The following is a 14,009-nucleotide window of genomic DNA, read 5'->3' on the forward strand; positions in this document are numbered from 1 at the left end:
CATCCGAGTGCTTTTGGCTCTTGCTGCTCACCACCGTTGGCCTGTCTATCAGATGGACGTCAAGTCTGCTTTTCTGAATGGCATTCTTGAGGAGGAGATTTATGTTTCACAACCTCCTGGTTTTCTTGTGCAGGGGAAGGAGGTTCATGTCTACAGGCTGCGGAAGGCTCTTTATGGCCTAAAGCAGGCTCCTCGTGCTTGGTACCAGTGGATTGACCGCTTCTTTCTACAGAGTGGCTTTGCGCGCTCCGCTTATGATCCCAACCTCTACTTACGGGTTGTGGATTCTCTTTCGGTGTTCCTCATCTTGTATGTGGATGATCTTATCATTACAGGGAGCGACACTCAGCAGGTGGAGCATACACAGTCCATTCTACAGCAGGAGTTTGACATGACAGATCTAGGGATCCTTCACTTCTTTCTAGGTCTGGAGATCTATCAGATGGCACAGGGCATTTTTATCTCGCAGCACAGGTACATCTCCGAGCTTCTTTCGGAGTTTGATATGGCTGAGTGTCGGCCTATCTCATGCCCTATGGACCCTAAGTCCAAGCTTTTGATAGCTGGAGTTCCTCTTACCGATCCCACCCGTTACAGGTGCCTTGTCGGCTCTCTTATCTGGCTACTTCACACTCGGCCGGATATCTCTTTTGTGGTGGCTTTATTGTCTTCCTTTATGCAGACTCCTACCCAGGATCACTGGCAGGCGGCCTTGCGGGTTCTTCGCTATTTGCAGGGGACTCGATCCTTTGGGATCCTGTATGGAGATGGGATTACCCTTTCTGGATAGAGTGGTTCTGATTGGGCAGGTGATGTGGATTCGCGACGATCCACTACAGGTTATGCTTTCACCCTTGGATCTGGTGCTGTCTCTTGGAGCAGCCAAAAGCAGCCTACTGTGGCACTTTCTTCTACAGAGGCTGAGTATCGGGCCCTATGTTCGACCGCTATGGAGGCAGTTTGGCTCCGTCGCTTACTCGCGGAGATTGGCTTTTCCCAGACCGGACCTACGGAGCTGCGCGTGGATAACCAGAGTGCTCTTGCTCTGGCCAAGAACCCGGTGTTTCATGCTCGTACGAAGCACATTGAGGTTCAGTATCACTATGTTCGAGAGCGGATCGTGGATTCGGAGCTGGTGGTGGTCTATTGTCCTACGGCGGCCAATGCATCTGATCTTTTTACGAAGCCGTTGCCTCAGGCTTCTTTGCTTCATCACATGCGGTTCTTGGGTCTTCAGACTCTCCCAGGAGTTGAGAGGGGTGTTAGCCTGCTCTTCTTCAATCTCAGTCTGTCATCTCCTGGTTGTGAGCTCCTGTCAGAGTCTGACAGGAGACAGAGGAGCTCTGTCAGGACAGTTTTGTGGCTGCTCTAGGCAGCATGCAGTCCTGGGTTTGTTCCAGCCCAAACTGGGCTGTTTTTTGCCCTGACTGCCCATTTTACTGGGCAGTCGGACCAGTTCTGGTGAGTCGGACCAGTTCTGGTCAGTCGGACCAGATCTGGCCATAGTCGGCCAGATCTGGCTGGTCGGCCAGTTTGCTGGCTGGGGGCTATTTATAGCAGCCCCCCCAGTCAGTCCAGCATTCACTCTCTGCAGGTACAGCACTGCTCCCTCCGTCTCCGTCTCCGACATTGGTGCTGCCTCTGCTTCCAGTCTGTCCTGGTTCCCTCACTGACGCTCCGGGCTGCGTGCAGGGACTGTTCTGTCCATTCCATTGTATTCAGCATTCATCTCAATCAGTGCAGACTTTCTTCCTTCATTCTCTGCTTCCTCTCTCCTCTCCTCTGTGTTCGTGTTCTTCTTTCGCTGCGCACTCTCACAGATGCTACATTCTCTGCCAATGCAAAAGACAATGCCAATGCAAAAAGGCAAAGGTGGCTCCTCCACCAAAAATGATGGGGACATAAAGAAGTGTGGTAAGAAGAAATTTCAAGGAGAGTGTTTCTACTACAAGAAGAAATGACATACAATTGCAGATTGTTGTATCAAGAACGCATATGAAAATAATGTAACCCTTAAAAGTAAGGAAAATGGGACAGCCAAAACAACTGAAGTAAAGCTCGAGTTATTCATGGCAACTATCAAGAAAGTGTATTCCTCGACACGAGAAGAATCTACCAGGGTATTGAATAGTGGTATATCCCGTCACATGACCAACAAGAAGGGTCTATATAGTTCTATGCAACCTCTACAAGAATCAACCATCAAATTACCTTTAGGCAAAAACTCACCCTATGTCAAGCTAAAACATTAGGTGAAATATGGACTAAAAATAAAGCCTTTAACTTAAGAGTTGATGATTTTTCTAATTTCAAGAGATTTGAGGTGGACCAATGGAAGAGGAACTAGTGTGCACATTTTATCCACTTTCCTTTTCATTGAGCCTACCTGTAACATGCCCAACTAAGGAGCCCTCAAGGCCCGATTTAGTGGTCCATCAATAGACTTTTCCCAAGCGACACCGCCTAATACTCCTTAGAATAACACAAGGTTTGTTGTCTAGGCTTTCTTGAGTTCACTTCACAATGGAAGGTTCCGACCATAACCTGTAAGGATTGACCTGAATCCATCGAGTTCCTAATTTGGCACTAAGTTCACCTAATAGCTTGACTAGTATTGGTCCTTTAGCCATTGCATTTGCAAGTCAACTCAACCCAAAGCTGATTAATGTCGCATTTGGTTCATAGTGAGTGAGAAATGAGGGGAAGTGATGCCTACCGACCCCTTTACCCGTAGGGTATAGTCTTGACTCGGATCCCCTAAAATGGCATTGATCGGGGTCTACACTAGATAATCATGCATTCGGCCACTTCCTAAATCTAGCACCTTGAAGAAAAACTCTCGGCTTATGGAGACCACCCATTTGTAGGACAAATCCGTTAGGAATCTCGTCCTCCCGCTTTGCTTGAGGCTTGTTTTAGTCATCTAATTAACCTAACACATTTATGTTTGACATACACATACAACTTTCTTAATTAATCATTAACATTGGTTTCTTCATGTAAATTATGGTCACATTCACAAAGACAATGTTAAACAATCCTTTGAAAATAGTTACAAAACAATATATTTAACATGCATCTTCTCCAAGGTGCAATGCCACCATGCATATCAATCTGATTCTCATGTGAACATCCACTTCCAGCTCTTTTAGTCCAAACCTGGTGGTTTTTGCATGAATCTTTCCATGCGAACTTCTATACACCACAATGGAGTTTGTAACTTGCTCTGGAATGTTGGATAAGCCACAAAAGTACTTCGAAGCTAGAGAGCCTTTAAGAAGTCTTACATTCAGGTGTTGTATACAGGTACCATGTCCAATATCAAACTCTCTTTACTACATATGAACACCCTGGACTGATTCATGAGAAGAGCCTCGTCTTTGCAAATACATCATGGCAACCAGCCCAAACACTTCTATACTGCCTCTTTGAAGAGTCAATCAAACAAACCTCCATTCAGCAAAGCCAAGCTGTTGTGAAGCAGAAATCAAGAAGCTGACTCTAATCCTAACAAAGATTACCACACGTCTGAAGAAACATATTCTTCTCAAGCACTTGGTTATGTGATCTGGTCATCTCAGGATCTGCTTGACCAAATATCGCATCTGTAACCTGATCGTGAAGAGAGCCTGAGTATTTTGTACCAGCTCCAACTTTTCTGGTAGTGATAGAATTGCACATAATAATCGAAGAAAACTGCAAAGAAAGAAGGAAAGCTATCACAGTTTTTGGGAGTCCACAGGATCTACGGGATCAGAATGAGGGCAAGAAATAATAGGTTTAGTCAGGAATACAGAAGTTTCTGAGCAACTCAATGACAAAACTGATAATATACATATCTCTGTGAGAGCAAAACTGTAAGAAATGTACACATGTTAGCAGTAAGAGCTGATTCCCAAGACTATAATGGACAGCTTCAAGTCCCGGATATTGCGAATGCTTTTGTTTGTGTTTCAAACAGCCCTGATACAGCTGCTTCAGGCCTGGCTAGCTTTCTGTAATTTTCAAGGGAATCTTCAAATTTAGCCTTTTGCATCCCAACCGGCCGTCCCTAATCGGCTGCTGCTGGCCAACTGTAACAGCCTGGGAGCCCTTATGGGTGCAAGCCACATGCCTCAAGCCATGCTATTAGGTATACATGCAACCCATTCACTTTGCTTTGCAATTGTCTTCAACCTTAACAAAAATAAACAGACCATTCCCCATGCATAGGGCAACCATTGTCATGGCTGGCTTGCTATTTTCACCCTCATAACTTCAACTTTGTCTGAATCCTCCTGCCTGCCAGCATTTGCATAGATATTACTCATACAGACATATGCTGCAGCACTCTTTTTATCTAATTGCAGTATATGGTCAAAGGCCAGCCTTCCAATCTTAACATTGCCCCATTTTTGACAAGAACTTAACACTGTATGCCACATTGTAAGATCAGCAGAAAATGGCATCTCTTCAATTACTGCTACTGCCTTGTCTAAGTGCCCTGCTCGGGCAAAGAGAGCAACCATACAAGTGTGGATTTCTAAAGTTGGCACGATGCCATAACTTGTCTTCATGGTTTGAAAGTACATTTGGCCCTTTTCAAGCAAACCTGCATGACTGCATGCGTTGAGCACAATAGTGAATATGATCAAATTTGGCTTTATACCTTCTCCTATCATTTTATCAAATGAGGAGAAAATATGGTCAGCCTTTCCAAGTAGTGCATAACCCTCCATTAGCGCACTCCAAGAAACAACACTCCTTATTGGGAGGTTGTCAAATACTTCTTGTGCTTTTGCAAGCAGGCCACATTTGGCATACATATCTACCAATGCAGTGGCAAGTACTGTATCCTTTTCCAGCAAACCCTCTCCAAGTATCTTGGTATGTATTTCTTGGCCCTTATCGATAGCTCCTATGCTGCCACAAGCTTTCAAAGCGGTAGCAAAGGTGATTGCATCTGGAGAGAGGCCCTCGAGCTGCATCCGTCCCAAACACACAAGTGCTTGCTCACCGTGCCCTTGTTGAGCATAGCCAGCCATGAGTGCATTCCATGAAACCACATCCCGAAATGGCAGTTTGTCACACACTTCTTGTGCTTTTGTTAGCAAACCACATTTAGCGTACATATCTATCAATGCATTGCCAGACATGATATCTTTTTCCAATAACCCCTCTCTAACAATCGCACCATGTATTTCATGGCCCTTATCTGCAGCTCCTATGTTGCCGCATGCTTTCAAAGCACTTGCATAGGTGACTGTATTGGGAGAGAGGCCCTCGAGTTGCATTCGCTCATAACATTCCAAAGCTTGCCTACTATGCTCATGTTGGGTATATCCTGTGATTAGAGCACTCCATGAAACCACATTCCGAACAGGCAGTTTGTCAAAGACTTCTTGGGCTTTTTGAAGCAGACCACATTTAGCATACATGTCTACCAAGGCAGTGCCAACAACAACATTCTTCTCCACCAGTCCCTCTTTGGCAACTTCAGCATGTATTTCTTGGCCCTTGGCTGTAGCTTCTAAGCTGGCACAGGCTTTCAAGATGCAAGCAAAGGTGACAGCATCCGGGGAAAGGCCCTCATTTTGCATTTTCTTGTAACACCTGAAAGCTTGCTCACATTGTCCATGTTGCACATATCCCGCAATTAGAGCATTCCAGGCAGCCACATCCCGTAACGGCAGCTTGTCACAGACTTCTTGTGCTTTTGCAAGTGAACCACACTTGGCATACATACTGACTAATGCACAGCCAATGAAGACATTTTCCTGCAGCAACCCTGTTCTGGCAATATTGGCATGGAGTCTAATGCCGCGGTACAGGTCTTTCTGGTCGCCACAAGCCTTTAGCAAGGCGACGACAGTACGAGGCCAGGCAGTGTTCTGCTGCTGCTGCAGGTGCTGGTCATGGCCATTAAATGAAACCCTCCTCTCATGTGATCTGTTACAGCTTTTCTTCTTCCTGTGTACAGAATTCTCTTTAATGTCTGATTCTTCTTCTTCTCCACCTCCTCCTCTTCCTGCTCCTTCTGCTGATTTCTTGAGCGGGAGGAGGCCTGTCCCTCCTACCTCTTCTCGAAGCCAGGACGTATTGTACCACCCATCGATCCACAGGAACGCTTTGTGTTGAAATTCTGTGCTTGGGTTATCACGGATGCATGGATAGGGGGCAGATGCAAGACACTTGAGCATACTTCTGGTTTAAAGGAGTTCCTGCTGAAGAATTTCCCATTTTTCTGGTTACTTGTCTTGTATCACCCCCTTATACACCACTGGTTTCGCCTTATAACCTATGCCTTTTCAAAAGCTTTGCTTTTTCTTGGATCTGCTTCGGTAATTCATTCAATGGAAAAATTTATATGATATTCACCCAATAAACGTCAAAACATGTTTTTTATGGGTGACTTGAGAGTATATGCTAATATCTAGAATCACTTTTTTATTAATCACCTTGTCTCCTTTCGATATATCATCATTGTCGCACTTCTAGTCCGACGAAGAAATTCTTACAAAACGTTGGACCTATTCTTGTTATTTAGGAATCATAACTTCATTTGTTGCAAGTAAAACTACATTTTACATGTTTTGCATTTATTTTATCATGTTTAAGGGAATAATTTGCTTGTCAAGTGATTCTAGTAATTTTCTGCCCAATCCTCCTTTTCTATGGGGAAATACCCAATGAATTGGTTAGTGTCACAAACCAAACGACCATGATTTTTCCTTATATGTAGAAGAACGAAAGACTGTTGCCATTACATACCAAGAGATTTCAATGTCATCAAATTCTAATGTTTCTCACTCCTCGAAATATGTGTATCCCAAAGAATCAAATGCTTGGATGTTATTACCTATTATAACCTGATCAATACCAACCCTTCTAATTGGTCACCTAGGAATTCAGAATCCTCAAGAAGGAGCAATTACTTGATTTGCAACAAATGCAATAAGAGGGGAAAATCTAACAAGTAGAAATAACTAGGTATCTCTTTTTATCTCTTCTCATGAGGCATCTAATATTGCTAGAAACTTGCAACAATCTCCACCTTGGACTCCCTGTTAGTATTTTTTCACTCCTATATATACCATACAACCCACATTGTCAGGTTCGTGAATGGCCACCCATCGTAGGGGTTGTTGAACAAACAAGATAGAAGACTAGAGACAAGAATAATTGATACCAAAGAACTATGTATAACTAAATAATGAAGCACCATACAATGAAGAGAAACCCTCAAACAAACTCTTGTTAATACATGGATGATTGCTCTCCACGGATAGCTTATCGAACGAAAGACATGCAGAATTTCTCCTCTACCTCCTTTTTCAAGTAGCCTTTGGGCTAAGGCACCCATTTGGTACTCAAGTTCGCATCCTTGTATCAAGGACACAAGATATCTTCAATTCTCAAACTGCCCAAGCCATCCACATCCAAGTTTGGGGCTTTTTATAGCCTTCCATATAGCTATTTTAGATATGTCCTATCATGCATTAACCAAATTCTAGCTTTTCCATGCTTTTACATTTGTTTTTCCATCAAGATCTTGAGTCTCTAAACTATTGCAATCATCATAGAGAACTTTCTAGCCAAAAACATAGATTTAATTGTTATTTTATTGAAATCTGAAGTAGCATTGTATAAGAGAGCTTTGGCTTAACTTTCATGGCCTTGAGCCACCCCTCATAAGGCATTTATCAGTTGTTGCCATCATTTCATTTTAGGACGTATATTGTTATTGCAAATCTCAATTGATTTAGACCATGAGGTTTGCGTGATTGTCAATGGTGGCCAAAATAGCCCGTTTCCTCTATGTAGTTAGTTGACTAATTAACTATCATTTAACTTTTCAAAAAGCCTTGGGTTTTCCAAGCCCAATCAATAGTAATCATTTTGATGAGCTCACAATACTCTTCTTTGATCTAGTTCTTTCTAAACTAGTTCAAATATAATGGTTTTCACACTCAAGTGTTATGAACTGATTAGGGTTAGAGGCTATTCATACTTTTGGAGCTTTTCTTCTCCAGTTTTTGGCCTTGTTTCACATAGATTTTCTTAGGTTTGGTCATTGAGCATTCACAATGGCATCTTAAGGGTTCTCAAGCTTTGGCAGCACACACAAAGTGCTTTGGCATCATTTTTTAATATTTTTCTTCAAACACATACATGGCTATTTACATGCAATGAAGCACACACTCTTGGAGGCTAAATACAAGGCGGAGGGGATAATAACGCACACACTAGCTATGACAAGAAAATAAATAGAGACAAAAAATGGCTAAACACACTATGCGAGAAGAAAATTCCTAAGCTACGAGTTCGTATTCTAACACACGAGAATTAATGCATGTGAGCAATGCTGATGACCACACACCAAAACCAAACTATATGGCATTCCTCTAGGGTTCTTCATGGGTGGATGAAGAGTGCCATGGCATCAATCCCCTCTAAACATGCACATCCTTTGAATGGGCCACAATTTACCCATCGTCATCTCTTCAGAGATCTACAAGTAGCTCAATTTCCTCCTCTTCTACATCTACTCCATCAACTACATCTTCATTATCTTCTTCTTCTACTACTTCATCTTCATGATGTTGCTCATCCTCTAGGAATTCTTCAATTGCATAGGCCTCTTCATCCCTTCTCTTGAAAATGTTTATCCTCTTACCTATAATAGGCATCCGTAAGACTGTCCCATCAAGCTCTGCTAATGTATAAGTAGCATTGTCATGGACATGCTTAACCATGTAAGGTCCAAACCATCTCTTCACCATCTTGCGGATGGTACTGTGTTGATTCTCGAGGGTGCTACCATACACCAACACCCAATCACTCTCTTCTACAACTCTAGGCTGTAGTCGATGTCTACTATCAAATTTGTCTTTATTTCTCAAACTAGCTACCTTTAGTCTCTTAGCTGCCTTCCATACATCCTCTAGTCTTCTCTTGAGCTATCAAATATGAAGAGCTAAGAGCTCCTCTCTAAACAAATCCCCCTTCCAAGGCAAAACACTCCAAGTCAAGGCAAAAGTCTTTGTAGGCATGATTGGTTTCTAGCCATATATCAACTCAGTAGGCATGTATCCTATAATGTCATTTGAGTCATACAATCAACCCACAATGCAAAAGGTAACATCCTTGGCCATTCTTTGATCTTTCCATCACAAGCTTTGACTAAAGCCTTCACTATAGGCGGATGACCTCTCTCACTCTTCCCATTACCTTTAGGATTGTATGTAGAAGTCAAAGCCAGCTTGTTACCATGTTGCCTAGAGAAGAATTCCCTAGCCTCATCTACATCTAGCTCACCTCAATCCGCTCTAAACTTTCCAACACATCCATCTTGTAGGAAATCTCCTCAAGTAGAAACTTGCATATTACACTGGTACCTGTTGGGGGTAAAGCCGCCTCTCCCTAACCGCCCATATATTACTACACTGGCAATACTCACCACTATACACTGTAGGTGGTGGGCACCCATCACTGTCACTTTATTCTTTATTCTTTTAGTGAGAATTTGAATAAAGGAAGGCCCGGTCCACACATTGTGAATGTTGGAGTTCCCATTTTGTGTCTCGCTCTTTCTCGCTCTTGCTCTCTCGCCATAGGTCTTCCAAGCAAACTTCGATCCTTCTCACCTTTCAATTGGTATCAGAGCATGGTTGCTTGAGCATTCCGACTTGGTTCATGGTGTCTTCAGCTTCCTATCGAATCCCTACACTCATTGGGTCTCCTTCTCAGCAGCCATAGCCAACTCTCTCAAGCAACTCTTGTCACTCCTCGGCTTTCTGAGCACCTTCCCGACCCCTTTGGGCACCCTCAAGGCATTGTGTCAAAGGTATTCATTCATCTTCTTCAGGGTTTCATGCTAGTTACATGTCTGAGAAGAAGGGGGCAGCACCATTGTATCTTGCTGGCTCCATATCTTGGCATAGGCCTTTGTGGGGCACCTTAGGCTGGTTGTGTGCCCCCTTGAGCTTCCTACCACCCTAATAGCACAAAAACATGAGCAACAACCCCATACAGTCAGTGTGAATTTGTACGAGCTTATGGCAACCCCTGGAGAGCTCATCCCAATCATTGGAAGCCTCATTTGGGCACTATACACTTGGTTTATGCTTGGCATTTGACCTTGAGCCTTGGCATTGAGCATTGATGTGATTTACTTCAAGTTTGGGACTGTTATACACAGTTTACAAGTAGCCTACAATAGTGCTACATTAGCATTTTATGTCTGGACCACTTTGGCATTGACATTGGTTGCCCGGTTGTCCCGAATGCTCCCTGAATGCTAGGGGAATGTATGCCTATGATGTGAGATGCTTTTGGAGCTGAATTTTCTCAGCCATTGATTGTTTTACACAGTCCAGAGGCAGCCCAAAACAAGGCAGCCCCCTTTCATTACATTTTATGCTTCTACTACATGGTCATTTGATGCGTGACTATGCCCGATTGGTGCCTATACATATGGGAAAGTATGGCTATGGTTTTTTTCCTATCGATTTGAGCTTGGTTTGAGCACTGATTTTCTTAGTTTATAGAGGTTATTTGCTACTAGAATATTCAGGGCTGAAGCTCATTTGCTTATGTTTGGATATGCCTATTGGATTCAGGCTATGTCTTGGATGTATACATTGATGTAATGACTCTCGAAGATCAACATAGAACTTGGATTTGCTTCGCATAGAATTTGGATCTCCATCTTTGATGTACTTATGGCATGTACTTTACTTATGTCTGACTGATCTTGACATGCTTGGCTTATGCCATCTCTATACATGCTAGTTACATTGTCTTGGAGATGATTGCTACTGTGGCTTACTTGGGCTTGCCCGAAGCTTACTTTGGTTATTTCTTAGCTTGCCAGAGGTACAGTTTGGATGTACTTGGATGTGCTTGATGTCTATGGATGCTACATAGCCTATATGCTTGGGATGTCTCATTGATGCTTAATCTTGGACACTTGTCACTAGTGCACTCTTACATGCTTTGTTCGAGCTTTCTTGCTTGACATTTACGGCTTTTGTGCCAGTGGGAGCATCTTGATATGCTTGACAGGTGGGTTTATACTACTTGAGCATTTAGACACTTGAGACTGGGATCTTCACTTGGATGTTGCATGGTTGATATGCCGCGGTTCTCACAGATGTAGTTGTGTTGATTTGGGCTTTGCACTCCCTGAGCATACACCTACTTGTGTCAGGTCTTGCTAGTGTTGTGTACACTTTGCCCTATTACACAAGGGGTGTGCCAACTTACTGACGGATACATTTGACATGGTTGGATGTTTTCTTGACATTCGTATGACAGTCACATGCTAATTTATGCCCGCTTGATGCTAGTTATGCTTTGACAGTCATTGGTTGACTTGGTGTATTGATTTTGCCTACAGTTTGCTCTCATTGTACCTGCTGTAATTTATTATAGCAAGCAATTATGCATGGACTATGATGTATTTTTAATGCTAAATCATCCTAACTTTATGTACTTTTGATGGTACTTGGTGGGCAACATCATTAGTTATTAGTTCGTGGTCATTTTGCCTTGGTTTTGGTGGTATTTTGGTTGTTTACAACAGAAAACAACAAGCAATTTTGAACTGTCTGCACCGTTTTGGACTGCAGTATGGCATCTTCTTCCACTGATAGTGCTATCTTCAACATCACTAAGCTTAATGGTACGAATTATGCCTATTGGAAGAGCTAAGTTTGGCAGGTATTGGTGCAGAAATTGCAAATAAAACCACTAAGGTTGCATGGAGAGTAGCCTAAAACTATGATTGATGATGAATGGATGGAGCTTGATGAGTTATGTAAGTCCACCCTCATCTTGTTTCTCACTAAATAGGTGCATTACAATTTGGTTAAGGAAGCACAGAGTGCTTGGCACCTTTGGGATAATATCAAGAACCTCTATGACAAGAAAAGCCCAGCAAGTCAATACTTGGACATGTATTAGATGAATGTCAAGACTGCATTCTTGCATGGAGACTTGCATGATGAGATTTACATGGAGTAGCCTAAAGGCTTTGTAGAACTTGGTAGGGAGGCACCTAGGGAGTGGTATCATAAGTTTGATGCCTTTATGCAATCACAAGGCTACAGTAGGAGTGCTATGGATCCATGTCTTTACACGAAGAAAGCCCATAATGGCTCATTGCTTATTTTAGTACTTTATGTGGATGATATGCTGATTGCAGGGAAAGCTCATGATGAGCTAGACGCTCTTAAATCTCAGCTGAAGAAGAGCTTTGAGATGAAGGATTTGGGACAGGCCTCTCACATTCTTGGTATGCAGATTAAGCGCGACAGGTATCAGGGACTACTCTACCTCTCATAGAGGGAGTACACTCATGAAGTCCTTGAGTGTTTCCGCATGTAGGACGTGAAGCCTATTGGTTGTCCATTACCTTCTTATTTGAAGGTCTCATAGGCCGATTGTCCACAAACGTGTCCGCAGACAGATGAGCAGAGGGTTGAGATGGCCAAGATCCCTTATGCATCAGCCATGGGCAGTTTGATGTATGCCATGATAGCCACTCGTCTAGATATTGCCTTTGCAGTTCGTGTTGTGGCACGCTATATGGCTACACCTGGCAAGAAGCATTGGGATGCCGTGAAGGGTATCATGAGATACCTGAAGGGCACAACAAATATATCTATTTTCTATGGCAGCAAGGATACAAGAGTTGTGAGGTACACAAACTCCGATTATGTAGGACATGCAAATAGTAAGAAGTCCACTTTTGGCTATGTATTCACCTATGCGCTGGAGGTGTTGTCTCTTGGATGTCCAAGGTTCAGAAGTGTACAACTCTCTCTACCACTAAGGCCGAGTATGTTGCAACCACTGAGGCTTGCAAGGAGGCCATATAGTTGGGCCGTTTGGTTCATGACCTTGGGATTGATGCTATACCTACGATGCATTCAGATTCTATGAGTGCTATTCAGTTAGCTAAGAAACTGGTCTTCCATGCAAAGACGAAGCACATTGAGGTGAGGTATCACTTCATACGTGGGGTCGTGGAGGACAAGTTTGTTGACCTTGTCAAGATCTCCACTTACGGAAATCCTGCAGATCTGCTCACAAAAAGCCTCACTACTGAGCACTTTGACTTCCTCAAGAGATTGATGGGCGTTCGATGAGGTGACGTTTTTCCTCATCCAATTGTACATGTGTACATTGTACTATCTATAATTTTTCCTCTTCACTCCTCATCATTGGGGAAAATTCGCCTTTAAGTGGGAGGTTGTTGGGGGTAAAGGCACCTCCGCCTAACCACTCGTGTATTACTACATTGACAGTTCCACCACTGCACACTACAAGTGGGAGGTGCCTCACTGTCACTTTATTCTTTATTCTTTTAGTGTCAGTTTGAATAAAGGAAAACCTGGTCACACATTGTGACTGTTGGAGTTCCCATTTTGTGTCTCTCTCTTTCTTGCTCTTCCTCTCCTGCGATAGCTCTTCCAAGCATTAGGGGAGTTTTGAGGTCTCGAAAATGCCTTTTAGGATGTGGAGAGAGAGTGCTCTAGACCAATAAGAGCAAAGCCTCCGTAACGGAACTTCTATTTAAAAAAAATTAAAAAATCATTTTACAAAAATATATAAATATGATAATATTACGAATTTGTATTTTTATTATGTATTTTTGTCTCTTATATTCGTGATTATGACATCTTTTGCATTAATGGCATAGAGTCTCGGCTACTTTTATTTAATGATGTTTCTAGATTAATGATAATGACTAATGTAATCGAAATTCAAATTGGTGAAAAGCATGGCGCTCAGTTTTTTCCCTCCTTTCTTTTATTCCTCTATTGTTTTTCCCTCCGTTATGGTAGCCTAGTCCTCTCTAGAGCTCTCTCTCTCTCTCTCTCTCTCTCTCTCTCTCTCTCTCTCTCTCTCTTTGTGCATGTATCTCTCTTCTACCATGGATACAGAAATTTGACCTTCAACAAGGCGTCCAAGCTCCCAAATCACATCCATATCAGTGTTTAACTCATTCCAAACTGATGGAA

The 14,009-nt window shown here is 42.8% G+C and overlaps 1 protein-coding gene across 1 annotated transcript; it reads right to left on the reverse strand.

Annotated features, from left to right (window-relative positions):
* Window positions 1–2,990: 2,990 nt before the first annotated feature.
* Window positions 2,991–6,256, reverse strand: LOC148013146 (pentatricopeptide repeat-containing protein At4g38010-like). The gene has a single exon (XM_087668335.1). The coding sequence runs from the start codon at window positions 6,177–6,179 to the stop codon at window positions 4,224–4,226; it is 1,956 nt and encodes a 651-aa protein (XP_087524461.1). The 5' UTR covers window positions 6,180–6,256; the 3' UTR covers window positions 2,991–4,223.
* Between the last annotated feature and the right edge of the window lie 7,753 nt (window positions 6,257–14,009).

The sequence above is a fragment of the Lygodium microphyllum genome, chromosome 26, assembly GCF_053477565.2.
Source record: "Lygodium microphyllum isolate KBCC chromosome 26, Lygodium_microphyllum_v1.1.10, whole genome shotgun sequence".
Classification (NCBI taxonomy): Eukaryota; Viridiplantae; Streptophyta; class Polypodiopsida; order Schizaeales; family Lygodiaceae; genus Lygodium; species Lygodium microphyllum.

Bases quoted from the DNA above. Each gene is read 5' to 3' on its own strand.
- LOC148013146 (XM_087668335.1), bottom strand. From the start codon at position 6,179: ATGCTCAAGTGTCTTGCATCTGCCCCCTATCCATGCATCCGTGATAAC.